A 14,216-nucleotide genomic window follows, 5' to 3' on the forward strand; every position below is an offset into this window, starting at 1 on the left:
TGAAGGAAATTATAACCACATAGGAGAGATAGATGTATTTAAAAAAAACACCTATCATACAAGAATAAGTACAAGTCAAATCTGCAATAATATAGATTGTAGGTAGTATAAATATCATGTGTTATAAGATGATATAGCAAAATATAACTTGGCATGTGGTATAGTGTTACACTACCTATAGCCTGATAAAAGACATTTAAGTGTACTATGAGGAGATTGCTAAGGAAGCCATTTCCTTGAATTGACTCTTGAGTTTCACTTTACTGTATCAGCTAATTGCTCATCAAATATACCTCCCATAATGAATGTTCGGAGCATATTCTAAACCACAAACTATGGTCTTAAGAAAACACAGCTCAGTTCTCCCATAATTATCAGCCTGTATGATCCTAGAGAAGTTTTCCTAAAGCTGATGTGAGCAAAAGTTCAGCTGGTCTCAGCAGTGACCAACATTCATTCTTATGTTAGGTTAATTTTGTCTCTATCGTTCGGTAGTTATAAAATAAGTAGTTGAAAGAACTTCTCAAAGTTTGTCTAATCTCTGTGTAGTCTTTATGTTTAAATTAACATTCTTTCAAAAATCTTTATAGACTTTAAAGGTTTTCAAGGCTTTCAAGACTTTAAGCCTTCTCTGGTAGCACATTCCAGTGCTTAACAACTGATGAAGCTGAAAATATCTTTTTTAAAAAATTTTTAACAAGAACACCTCAGAAAACAAGTCAGTTTTATTCCTATGGTCCTGGCTTCAATGAAAGTGCAGCTGTGTCTGTTCTCCGATAACAGGACTTCTCTATTTAAATAGAGAAGGTCACCTTAGCCTTTGTCCTTTACGTTGAATATTTCTAATTTTTCACCCTCATTGTTTTTCAACTCAACATTTTCTTTCTCTTTGGGATTCTTTCCAAGTTCATTGCACCTCTTAACACATCAATTTCCAGCTGGGTGTAGTAACCTAGAAAAGTTTTGATTTCTACTAACAATAATGGATATTTGGGAAATCTAGAAATGGAATTCGACTCCTATTATGATAGCAAAAATATGTGTAGAATTTACTGTACAGCACAGATAATATGTCCTAAGAAATAATTCATCAGAAGATAGTATGCTGCTTTGTGGATAAAATGCAGAAAAAGAATTCCATTAAGGAATCCACTTTGTTTATTAGGATGGTATCAGTGAGCACAGGCAAGATAATGTCATAATAAAATCTTACTGGCTTAACACAGCTAACGTTAATGTTTTTTTGCTTTGAGGAGGCCAGCAAGAAGCTCTGCTGATGCTAACAGACATCCAGGCTGGAGACAAAGATCACCATTTGTTTCCATCCATGATCACTGTGGCAGGAAGAAAGGAATGTGGATTGTGCACCAGGTCTAAAAGTTCGGCTTGGAAGTGACTTGAATCATTGCCGCATTTATTGGCCCAGAAAATCTCAAGGCTACATCTAGCTTCAGAGCAGGGTAAAAAATGCCAAATAACTAGTAAAAGAAGAGTTGGGATATTTGTAAATAGCCCTAATGGCTATCAGGAGGCTTTGGTTTTTAGGTTCACCCCAAACTGGAAGAAAAAACTAACATTGTATAAGTTTTCTGAATTTACCCTATATAAGTATAATGGATGAAACACCTCTTGTCAGATTTCTGAATTAAAATGATCTGGATATCATGTTTAAAAATATATTGCTGGTATTTGGCAGATGAAGCTAAGAAAATTAAATTACACTGTTTTTATTAATAAATTGTTTTTGTTAAGTCAATTAAAATTATAGATTGTAAAAAGAAGATCAAAAAGGAATTCTAACCTGTTTCTGATTCAACTGAAAAATAGGGCTGCCCCTGTAGGATACTATACACAACTTTAGCACTGTTGCCGTAAGTTGGATCATCAGCATCAGTTGCAGTGACTTGGACAACAAATGTGCCTGTAATGACAGAAACATAAATTGAAGATAAATCAAGGGCCCATGTGGATCCTTGATGCACACACAGAAAGAGAAAGCATGATCTTACTCTTGTACAAAAGTATCTTGACAAAGGAGTGGAGAATTTCAGGATGATACTAGGTTTAAAAAGCCTCAGATTTATTGTGGCGCCTGGTTCAGTGGTTCAGTGGGTTAAACATCCAACTTCAGTTCAGATCATGATCTCGCGGCTTCTGAGTGTGAGCCCCACATCAGGCTCTGTGCTGATGGATTAGAGTCTGGAGCCTGCTTCAGATTCTGTCTGTCTGTCTGTCTCTCTCTCTGCCCCTCCCCTGCTTGCACTCAGTTTCTTTCTCTCTCTCCCCAATATAAATAAGCATCAAAAAAAAATATTTTAAAGCCTTCGATTTCTCATTCTGAACAAGTGTGATCAACATTTATAAATGTTGTAAGGGTTAGGTTAAAGAGAAGCATTGGATGACCATGACCTTGGGTGGAACCAATTCCAACTAATGTCCAAGGGTGAGATTTGATTGGACTCTTACTATGCTATAGTCATTCTTTGAAGTTGAATGATCTAAGCCAATCAGCATCTTGCATTACTTTATCTACAATGATTAGTTTAGGAGTTGTCCAATCATCAGGTCACTTGAGATTTTCTTGAGAATTCTGGTCATGAGTGCTCTTTCTCTTGGATTGTAACGTGCTGATGTAGGGCCTGTCAATGCACCAGCTATTTTGTGACCTCAGAGATGCCAGCCTGAGAACAATGCTGAATATGACAGAAAACTTCAGAGAAATAAATGAACCTAAATCAAACCATCTCGAAAGCCCACTTTACTTTTGATCTCAGTATTACTTAAGTCACTAAATAGTTTTATTTGTTTAAACTAGTTTGAGTTGGGTTTTCTGTTAAATAAAGGCATCCTAAATGATAAATCTACTTGATAATTCTAAGAGGTTGAAAGATCTTGACACTTAAAAGAGGTAGTGTTGGATTAAAGAATTAATTAGAACACTAGGACATTCACATCTGGAACCTATAACCCCCCCAAAATGATTATAATTAAATGTACAAAGAAGGCAATGATGTTTTAGATCAGCATTCTTGTTTTAAGAACCACAGTCACCGAATAACCTGCAAAATATTCCTTTAAATTAAAAAAAATTTTTTAATGTTTTATTTATTTCTGAGGGAGAGAGAGACAGCGTGAGCAGGGGAGGGTCAGAGAGAGAGAATCTGAAACAGGCTCCAGGCTCTGAGCTGTCAGCACAGAACCCGACGCGAGGCTCAAACGCACAAACCGTGAGATCATGACTTGAGCCGAAGCCGGACGCTTACCTGACTGAGCCACCCAGGCGCCCCAAAATATTCCCACCCCCATGAAATTCCACACAAATTTTTACGTGTATGCTTACATGTATATTTCACTGAATAGAAAGATCCATAGATTTTATTGGATTCTCAAAGAGATCTGTGACTTCCAAAAAGGGAAAGACCTTACTCTGATGAAGATCATCTTATGGATGACTTTTGATATTCCTGTCAGATAAGCAGTAAGCATACTGTTGAGTTCCACTGTCCATGGAAAGGGCAGGGAAGTTATGTTCAAGGAATATTAGAAGTTTTACACTGCTTTTGTAACTTCTAACCAATCCTGTTTGTTGAACAAATATACTGTACTGTGGTGGATGCTCTGGATGTATCATGTTGGTGCACGAGATAGAACACCCATCCTTGTAATTTGGAAAGGAAGGTGGGGAAAATGAAAGCATTATGTGACTTCAGAGTGAGAGCTAATAATAATCAATAAACACCCACATTCTTATTTGACATCAGTATAAAATTTGAATGTTGTTAGAATATGATTATTTGGATGTTTTGAGCACCTATTAGTTGTCAGATACTGTAGTAGGGGCTCTGCACTTGTTTTCTTATTTTATCCTCATGGTAATCCTTAGCTGTTGACATTTATTATTTATTTTTTGTAGATATGGAACTGAAGGATCAGAGACATCAAGATGCAGCTTATTAGTAGAGTTTCAAACTCAGGTCTGTTTGACACTCAAAGCCCATTTATACCACTCTGCTGCTATCCCACATTGTAATGTGGGATTAAGATGCCTTTTTTTATGATAATAATGACATGGTAATTTATGATAATGGTTAATATGAACATAACTGTACCTGAGTGCAAATTAGAAAGAGCCTTCCTTTTCTTAAGACATGTTACTTCCAGCTACCCTCATATATTTATAATACGTACTTAATTCTAAAATCGCTTCAAAAATGAATGTCACCCTCTAGAGTTGGGGGGGGTGACCCTTGCAGATCAAATTTTGTTTTCTGGGAACTGTTTTGCTGGGTTGTGCTGATGATGAGACTATTGTTTATTAATTTTTCCTTACTTTTACCTCATAGAGGAAAAATATTTTTTCCTACAGAATCTTCTTCTTAAAGGAGTTTTAATCCCTCTCTTTTGCTTTGTTGATGGTGAAACAAAGCGGTTTTAAGTAATGAGATGAACAACTTCTTGATGAGAAAGATTTAGGTGGTTTACAATTATTTCTATGGATTAGGTTTTTCTAAGTCTTAGAACTGTGACCTAAAATGCCTCTGATATCTGACTCATAGAATTATGGGAGAGTTATTATTAAGTAATTTAGCCCTTTTGAATTTGACACCAAATGAAAATAAAAATAACCCTTTATTCAGGTAGCTTAAAATTTGTCACTGTTTCCCATGACGTATTTTAATATGGCTAAGAGTGATGTCAGTAGGATTTTTAAAAATGTAAATTCTTTTGACCTTCTCCCGATTTAAGCAAATTAGAAGCATACATATTAACTTTAAAATTTGTAGTAGAATTGTGCACAAAATATTAATTCACCATATTAATGTCATGAAAATCTCGTAATTTCCATCACTTAGTAAAGGATATCCCCTAAACATTCCCTGCATAATTATGGATTTTTAAAAAAGTTTTCTTTGGGTCTCTTTCCAAACACATATTTACTTAAAGCAACTGTCATTACTCTCCAGTCTGGAATGTAAATTCAGGCTTTTGTTTCCCACTGGGGAGATCCTCACCTCAAGCCCAGTACCAATAAGTGCTAAGAGAGGTGGAGAGGCTGCTGTCTCTCAGCCTGAGGACCAGGGTGGACACCTGGGGGACAGGAAGTAGATGAGATGATGTCTCTTTTTCCCTCTTGTTCTGGCCTGCCATTTTTTCATCCCTTCATCATTAGAGGAAATGCTGTTTGCTTAAAAATAATAATCAAATGAGACTAGAGTAATATTAGGAAACAGGTGTACTTGTCATAAAGAGATTGTTTGAAATATGATGGTTTTAGAATCTAGCATCTACATTCGTTCAACTCAGTAAATTTCTCTCTGGGATTCTTTGTTCAGTTGATGTACTCGAGGAGAGACATTATTATGTGGCTGAAGTCACATCGCACTCACCAACATCAGACATTTCGGGAACAGTGGCCGTGTAGACATCCTTGGTAAATATTGGTTCATTGTCGTTGATGTCATGGATCTTGATGATGAATTCAGATTCAGGCTCCACGGGTCTCCCTGTCCTTCTGTTTATAGCTTGAGCTCGAAGGATGTAAACAGGTTTTTCTTCCCTGTCCAGTCTCTTGGTGGCCTGTATGTCTCCTGTGTTTTCATTGATAATGAAGAGATCTCCTGCTCCATCTCCTGAAAGGATATATTTAAGTGATCCATCTCCTCTATCCTGGTCTGAATGTAACTAGTGTAGAAAAAAAAAATTAAAGAAAGTAAAAGTCAAGCATGTGATTCTAAACTGTTTGTCTTTACGATGCTTGCTATGTTAACTTTTATTCATTCCTTTCTGAGGGATGCGGGTTTGAGGGTTGTTTTTTTTCTTACTGTTTACTTAAATCTTTGATAGTAATACCATTCATTACTGAATATGTTTCCTTCTAATCATAGAAGTTTCTAGAACTGTTCTGAAACAGAGCTTGTAGAAAATGTAGTAATCCTTGTTTTGAAGAATGGAATACTGAAGTCCAAAGTCATGGCAAGGACATATTAGCCTGGTTGGAATGAAACTCTTTTCACTATTTTCCTATTTTTATCATAGCATTCAGATTCTACAAATATACGCTTCACTTTTATGTATCTAGACATACTGGAAAAGTGACATGCCACTGAGAAAATAATTTTGTTTGTTTTTTTGTTTTTTTTAGAGAGAGCATGTGAGCAAGGGAAAGGGGCAGAGGGAGAGAGAATCTTTTTTTTTTTTTAGTTTATTTATTTATTTTGAGGGACACAGAGAGAGTGTGAGTAGGGGAGGGGCAGAGAGAGAAGGAGAGAGAGATTTCTAAACAGGCTCCCTGCTGTCAGTGCACAGCCCAGTGTGGGCGTCAATCTCATGAACTGTGAGATCATGACCTAAGCCGAAATCAAGAGTTGGATGCTTAATCCACTGAGCCACCCAGGAGCCCTAAGGATTTGGGTTTTTGAAACAGAGACCTGGGTACATTCTGCCTCTATACTTTGCTATCTTGGTGAATTTAGGGAAGCTACTCAATCTCAGTGAGTCTCATATGATGGAGTTTATAATCACTTTTCTGGGAAGATGTGATATTTATTTAATTTCTTATGAAATTCAACTCAAAGCATTTGAGAAACATCTTAAGTGTTGCCATGAACAATACCTTGAAAATCCCTTTACTAGGTGATTTACAAGGGCATGTAGAACAAGAACATTTAATACTCAGATTATCATTTAATATAGGAGAGGATCTTCTAAAATGTGGAATCAGACTAAAATGGAATAGTCTGCCTTTTAAAGTAGTGGGTTCCCTTCTCCTGAAGGTAATCAGGCAGAGGGTCTAGTAAGATTAACTGTCAGTGAGGGGCGCCTCTTGATTTCAGCTCAGGTCATGACCTCACGGTTTGTGAGATTGAGCCCCGTATCGGACTCTGCACTGACAGTGAGGAGCCTGCATGGGATTCTCTCTCCCTCTCCGCCCCTCCCCCCGCTCACACTCTCCCTGTCTCTGTCAAAATAAATCAATTAACATTAAAAAAAGATTAACTGTCAGTGAAATGGGTCAGGTTAAAGGTTGAATGAAATGATTGCTAATATATCATTGAAGTGGAAGACAATCATTCCAACTTGGAGAACTCACCTGTATTGCCTATCCCAGGGATGATTTCCAGATCTTTGAGTCTCTGTTGTGTCTTTGGTTCCCTTTTTCCCACTTTAGCAAAAGTTTAGAAGGTATTTTTCCCTAGGTCTTCAGATAAGCTAACTCTATTCACAAATTTTCAAAAATTAAAATTGAAGAGATCTTTTTAAAAAAGACCAGTTATAAGTACCAGCTGCATACAGACAGCAGAGTTTATTGGGAAGGTAGCTATGCTCTACCTTTATTTCAACTCTGTCTAAACATAGTATAGGCTATGTTACAACAGTTACGGCAACAACAGCAAAGGTAAGCCAGCTCTGGGTCCTGCTGGTGAACACTACACGAAATGCTCAGAGTGGTGTTTATCACCACATTTGAAAACAAACTCTCCAGGCAAAAAGGGACTTTTAACATAAGCGAACCCAGCCTTTCTAAAAGTGTGTCCCATGGACTATCACTTATATAAAATGCTGAGGAGAAGGGGTTTTCTGCCTTTTTCTTAGGAGTCACCAGTGTACATTAACATATCAAAGGCTGTCACTGCCTAGAGTTTAAAACCGTACTTGACTTTATATAATGTAACTTTCCTGGTCGCGCCTGGGTGGCTCAGTCGTTCAGCATCTGACTTGATTTTGGCTCAGGTTGTGATCTCACGGTTCACGGGTTTTTTAGCCCTGCATCAGGATCTGCAAGGACAGCACAGAGCCTGCTTGGAATTCTGTCCCTCTCTCTCTGCCCCTCCTCTGCTGGCTCTCTATCTCTCTCTCAAAATAAATAATCACTTTAAAAAAAACCCTACCTTTCCTGAACATTCTTGCGTAAAGAATCCTTTGTGAGTGTTGGCATTCCCGAGAACAGTTTTCCAAGAGACACACTTTGGGAAGCCTGAACTAACTGAATCCATCACAGTAGAATCAAGAAAATTAACACGCCGGTTTATGTAGTGTTTCCAAAGTCATATACCTCATGTGAAAGCTTTAGCCAGAAGATTAGAACTTGAGCACAAGAAGAGGTTATTTAGTGTTTTTAGAGATAGGGAAACTGTGTCCAAAGCCACACAGCTAATGCTAGTTCATGGCAGAGTTTGAGGAAGAGAATATTATTCATACAATTAGTAGCTTTGAAAGCAATTTGGCAGAAATAATGGAAGATAAATGGGAACGGGGAGGAAATTGCTTAGAAGTGAGACAAACGCAATAAGAAATGTAAAACAAAAGAGGACTCCATGATTTGTGTAATGTGAGATGCTAAGGAAACGTTGAAACCGTGATTACACAGAAAGAGCCACTGGGGAAAGTTTAACTCTCCATCGTCAAATTCTAATGACTGAAGAGAGCTCTTTACAAGCTATTTCATTAACTCATGAGTAATGAAACCAACATCACCGCCCATTGGATCTGGCTTCTGGGCAGCCATGGTTAGCGGACCCGGCACAGTGCAGAGGGGCACAGCACCAGAGTCCCAAATAGGAGTTGTGCTCATTCTCTCTCACTCACCAAGTGTAAGATCATTGCAGGGTCAATTAACCTCGCTGAGCCAAGATCCTTATCAATAAAATGAGGATAACAGAACCACAGGACAAGGCTATCATGAAGATCTAATTAGAGGCTATGTACAAATACTGTATTAATTCCTATGCAAACACGCAGTAAGAGCACGTTTTAAGGTATCCTTCCTGTTAGTTCCTCATTCATAATAAGCATGTTTTGGCTCTTATTTTGACTTTGAGAACTTTGTTGTGAGGACTTTGCAAATCCAATTTTATAAACCCACAGTGTCTCTAAGGTAAAATCTGTCATCAAAAGCTAGTATTCTTCTACCAGGTGGCAGTTGCTGTCTTCCCATGTGATACATTGTATTCTGCATCCCACTAGATTATAGACGCCTCCCGGCTGGTTCCGGTTCTTTCATCACTCTCGATATGTAATTGTTGCACACTTAGTAGGTGAAGACCACATCTGGTCACAAGATTTATTCAGGTAAAAGTAATCAGAAACTTATTTTTAGCTGTCAGGAGACACCATTCCGATGACTTATAGAACAAACACCCGAGACGATATAAAAGGGCAGCAGAGACGCCAACCACGAGTATGAACAGGATTGCTCTGCAGATCCCCATTCTGATTTATCAATATTTGAAAACTAGTGGGAAAATGCATCTCTTTACTCAGGCGTTGTCTATAATAAAACAATTTAACCTCATCCCTCTCGAAGTGCAGTGCCTGTGTCTGATACAGCACAGGGAGCAGAAACCTCCAGAAGCCTTTGTGTGCCCTTTCCCCACTTGCCTCTCCTTCTGCGCAACTCCCCTGGGGCCAGTTTTCTCTCTTCGTGGGGAAAAGAGGAAACGCCAGACATCAGTGCTAGTGAAAGTGGTGGTGGCAACCAGACATTAGGGGTTTATTGAGCACTTAGATTTTAATTGGATTTTTTCTTTTGTGATGTCATTCATCATGGCCACTGTAAAAGGCAGAAGTTAAACAACAACAAATAAAAGGTTGCAGGCTGCCCGAGGCATGTTTTTACTAATTTCAGTTTAATGTGGCTGTTCCATTAAGTTTAATCATCTGGCTCACTTTTAACGATTCACCATCAAGTAAAAATTATCCACTTTCTTCAGAAAGTCACATCTCATCTGGGACTGGCAGGACATTTTACTACTGTACCTATAGCATTTTGTTCCAGAAGGAGCTCGAGGGCTTTGTTTTTCTGTTGATTTATTATTATTTTAAAGTGCAACACCTTGACAGATAAATACAGGGATTTGGGGTTGCAGACACAGTCCCACAGAGGGTAACACCGGAGCAGTGCCAGCCTCTTTTTACCTGCTGCATGTGCCAGCTCTGAACTTGATTTCAACCCCAATTCATTTTTTTTAAGTTTATATTTATTTAGAGAGAAAGAATGAGCAGGGAGGAGTAGAGAGGGGAGGGGCAGAGGATCCAAAGCAGGCTCTGTGCTGACAGCAGAGCCCAAAGCGGGGCTCGAACTTGCAAACTGTGAGATCATAGCTGAGCTGAAGTCAGATGCTTAACCAACTGAACCACCCAGGTGCCCCTTGACTCCAATTCAAAAGTGTAGCACTAATTGTGCAGATTTTCAGTGGTTTATGAGATTAGCTAGTGCTGCCCAGTTCCTCCTGTTACCTCTGTGTCACTGAGTCACTGAGTCAGTAACCGAACTGAGTCTTATAAGCATATGTATCACTGAAATAGAAAACAAAGTCTACATAAAATCTTACCTACGTGGCACATATAGGGAAGTATCTACAAAAGCCTAAAAAGGGTCTAGAAAAAGAACTATGTGATTTTTAGCTGAAATAAAAAATTAGATTGTGGCTAATATGCTTCTAGAGTGTGGTGCAAATGTAGTGTGGCCATTTGACAAATGTAAAGGTTGACGATCGGAGATGTCACAGGGCAATCAGAGAACAGTTGTGAAAAGGTGTCTGAATGGGACTGGGGTGGAGAAATTGGACTTTCAGCAGAGAGAGAGAGAGAGAACACCTTTTTGCTAGATACATTAAGTATTATTTTAAATTAGGAAAATAAGTCTATGATCAAGTTAGGACAAACTGAGGCTGAACTGAATTCAATGTATATGTAAGTATATATGCATACATCTCGCCACATAATGCATTATATGTAATGCTAATGAATATTCTTAATATTTTTTTTAAATTTTTTTAAATATTTTTATTTATTTCTAGGAGAGAGAGAGAGAGAGAGAGACAGCGTGAGCAGGGGAGGGTCAGAGAGAGAGGTCACAGACTGAAACAGGCTCCAGGTTCTGAGCTGGCAGTCAGCACAGAGCCCGACGCGGGGCTCGAACCCACAAACCGCGAGATCATGACCTAAGCGAAAGTCGGACGCTTAACCGACTAAGCCACCCAGGCGCCCCAGAATATTCTTAATATTTTGAAGGCTGTGAAGAGGTTGTTGGGCAGAGTTTATACCAGGAAGAAATTCAACCTTGCTTGAAGTGCATGGAAGGGATTAGAAGTAGATTGTTTTAGAGATTATAGGGTTAGGTAAATAAAAATATGTTTTGAACTTTATTTACTTATTTTGAGAGAGAGAGAGAGAGAATGAGAATCCTAGGCAGGCTCTGAGCCTGATGCAGGGCTTGAACTCACAAACTGTGAGATGATGACCTAAGTCAAAGGCAGACACCCAACCAACTGAGCCACCCAAGTGCCCCTGGCAATTTCTGTTTTAAGAAGTCCTCCAGGTAATTACATTGAGTGCTGAACGTTGATTTCCACCGTGTTAACTAGTACAATTATAATAGTTAACAGCATGGACTTGGGCAAGGGAAACACACGGGGGTAGGGGTGCCTGGCTGCCTCTGTCGGTGGAGTATGGAACTCTGGATCTCAGGGTTGTGAGTTCAAGCCCATGTCAGGTGTAGATTACCTAAAAAATGAAAAATCTTAAAAAAAAGTAAAAGAAACGGGTGGAAATGCATGCCGTGTACTAGTCGTGTAACTTGGGGGAACTTGGTTAACCTCTCCAGGTCTCAGTTTCCTCACCTCTATGATAGGAATCATAATGATACTTAGTTTATAGGGACGTTGCTCTAAAAATTAATGAAATAACATATGTAAAATGCCTTGCCAGAGGCCTACCTTGGAGAAATGGTTCAGTAAATTATTCTCACATCATAAACATGAAGTATTCAGAAGGTGGAAAGATTTGGGTCTGAATTCAGACTTTCCTGTTAATTAACTAAATTAAATTATCTTAGTTTCATTCTGTTATCTATAAGATACAAGTCAGAATAATTGACTTTGCCAGGCATTCCTCCTCTACTTGCCCCTTAAATGTTGGTAACCTTCAGGTCTATGTCTTGAAGTCCTTGTCTTTCCATTTCACATATTCTCTCTCCAGAGGAGATCATCTATTTTTCTGTATTCAACTGTTACTGCGGCTTTGGTGCCCAAATCTATACCAGAGCATCCATACCCCAGGGCAGACCATTTTCTTGAGATACAAAGTCAAAGATGCAATTGATTTCCAGGCAAGTCTCTTGGACAACCTACACTCAGTACTTCCCAACTGACTTCATCACCCTGTCTCTAAATCTCCTCCTGCTTTGCCTGTCCCATCTCTGCAAAGGCCACCAGAGAGTCATCCTAGACCCTCCCCTCTGCCTCCATTATCCGCATTCATTAGCCACCAAACTCCTGTCAGTTCTACCTCTGACTTAAACCTCGACTCGTCTATTTGTCTTCATTTCCACCACTGTGGTCCAGGTCGCTGCCATTTCTTCCCAGCCTGTTGCAACGAGGCCCTCCTAACACATACTCAGTCTTACTTCCTCTCAGTCTACTTTCCTTTCCGTGACTAGCCCAACTTACACAATAACAACACTAATTCTGAAGATGCCATTCTCTTTTAATTAAATTCTCCAGTGTTTTCTCCTTACTCTTGGGATAAAAGTGCCCATCCTCACTCCTTAACATGACCTCCAAAGTCGACCAGGGTCTCTGCCCACTCACTGGTCTCCTCAGCTACCATTCTCTCCCTGACACTCCTTGTTTCAGCATACTGTGCTTATTGTAGTTTCTAAAAGATGTGTTAGTCTCTTGCATATCTAGGCCTCCCTGCATATGGCCCCCTTGGCATAAAGTCCTTTTGAACAACTTCACCTGGTTAATTCCACTCCTATATCAGGTCTGCATAATCTTCATCTCCTCAGAAAAGCCTTCCCTAAGCTGCTAGTCTGATATTCCTCTGCTATACATGCTCAATTTATTCCCCATTTAGCTATTAGAGAACTCTATGTTTTTGATGACTTGTTTCACAGCTATTTTAATGTTTCAATCAGCAAACAGCTAGATGGCAAGTTTCATGAAAGAAGGCACCAAAACTGTCTAGGTAATTTCTGTATTCTCAGCAATCAACATACTGGCACATTATAGGACCTTAATAATTAATGATTTTAAGGAATGAATGAATGAATGTTGTAAAGATAAAATTGGACAAAATATCAATAATCATTGAAGGTTTCTGACACATGAAAGATAATCAATAAATCTTAGTGTTCTCCATCTCCTGTCTTGCTTTATTTTAGTATAACTCTATACACCAAGATCATCCATTCCTGAAGCTGTCAGATCACTTAGCAATTACTACCAACACTAGGCACATGATGTAATCTGAGCAATATGAGAGAAGAATTCAAGTTGTTCCCTCATATCCAAAAATATTTCTTTAATAACCAATTAAATCTTAATATAATAATAAAGCCAACTTGTAGTGGGTTTGTTGAAAAGAGTTGACAAATTATAAATGCATTGAGTACATTGTCCATTATAAGTACATTGAGTTCTGGGACAGAAGTCACCTGTTAAGGGTGAAGAGGCTTCAAGATTCATTCCACTGTATCTCAAATATCCTCCTATTGCAGAAACTAATGGATAATGAATGGAAAATGCTCAATTTCACAGAAACATTGCTCCATAATAAAAATAATTTAACTTTATGAACCAAGGACATTTAAAAACACATATGGGCCTGAAGGGCTGTATGAGGTGGGCATAAAAAAAAACATCACACTTGCCTTATGCAAACTTGCAGTTTAGGCTTGGAAGTACTGACTCATGTAAAAGATACAGAATAAAACTAGAGATTAGACATTTGAGGACTCCCATTAAGTATTAGTTAGGAATAATAAGGGAAGTAAAAAGCTGGAGAATAGCATAGAAGGCACTTGTAAATTGGACAAGGTGGAGTCAGGGAACATGTTAGCTCTTTGATGGTTTATGAAAACTTCTTGGAGAAGGTAGCATTACTGATGGGAGACAAATGACTTAGCATTCAGCATGAGCACGTGGCATGGTTTCAAGGCTCAGTGTGGGAGAAAATCAGAGGAGGCTTTGAGAATGTGCCTGGGGTAATAAAAGCAATAAAGTCAGCTAAAATAGAAACACTCCTTCCCTTGAGTTGCTGGGTCACATATTTTCGCACACTGCACTCAGATGTGCAAGGGAAGATGCAGCTTCCTTATTTTTTTTTTTATAGTTTATCCCTTAAGCTCTAATCCCATTGAGTATTAGGAACTCAATATTAGGTTGAACATCGAGTCAATAATTTAGTGCAATCCAATAACGACTACCTGATTC

General features: G+C 38.7%; 1 protein-coding gene across 2 annotated transcripts in view; it reads right to left on the reverse strand.

Annotated features, from left to right (window-relative positions):
• The window catches only part of LOC120248176 (cadherin-6), a 52,419-nt gene that overhangs the window by 20,681 nt on the left and 17,522 nt on the right, over positions 1–14,216 (reverse strand). Inside the window, exons 2-3 of one of the 2 annotated variants that reach the window (XM_039256414.1) lie at positions 5,388–5,682; positions 1,802–1,921 (exon numbers count right to left, since the gene is read on the reverse strand). In XM_039256414.1, coding sequence (XP_039112345.1) covers positions 1,802–1,921; positions 5,388–5,682 — 415 coding nt within the window. The remainder of the gene's footprint in view (positions 1–1,801; positions 1,922–5,387; positions 5,683–14,216) is intronic. The other variant, XM_039256415.1, reaches the window with a different exon arrangement.

This window comes from Hyaena hyaena, unplaced genomic scaffold, assembly GCF_003009895.1.
Source record: "Hyaena hyaena isolate Hyena2069 unplaced genomic scaffold, ASM300989v1 scaffold_577, whole genome shotgun sequence".
In the NCBI taxonomy this organism is placed as follows: Eukaryota; Metazoa; Chordata; class Mammalia; order Carnivora; family Hyaenidae; genus Hyaena; species Hyaena hyaena.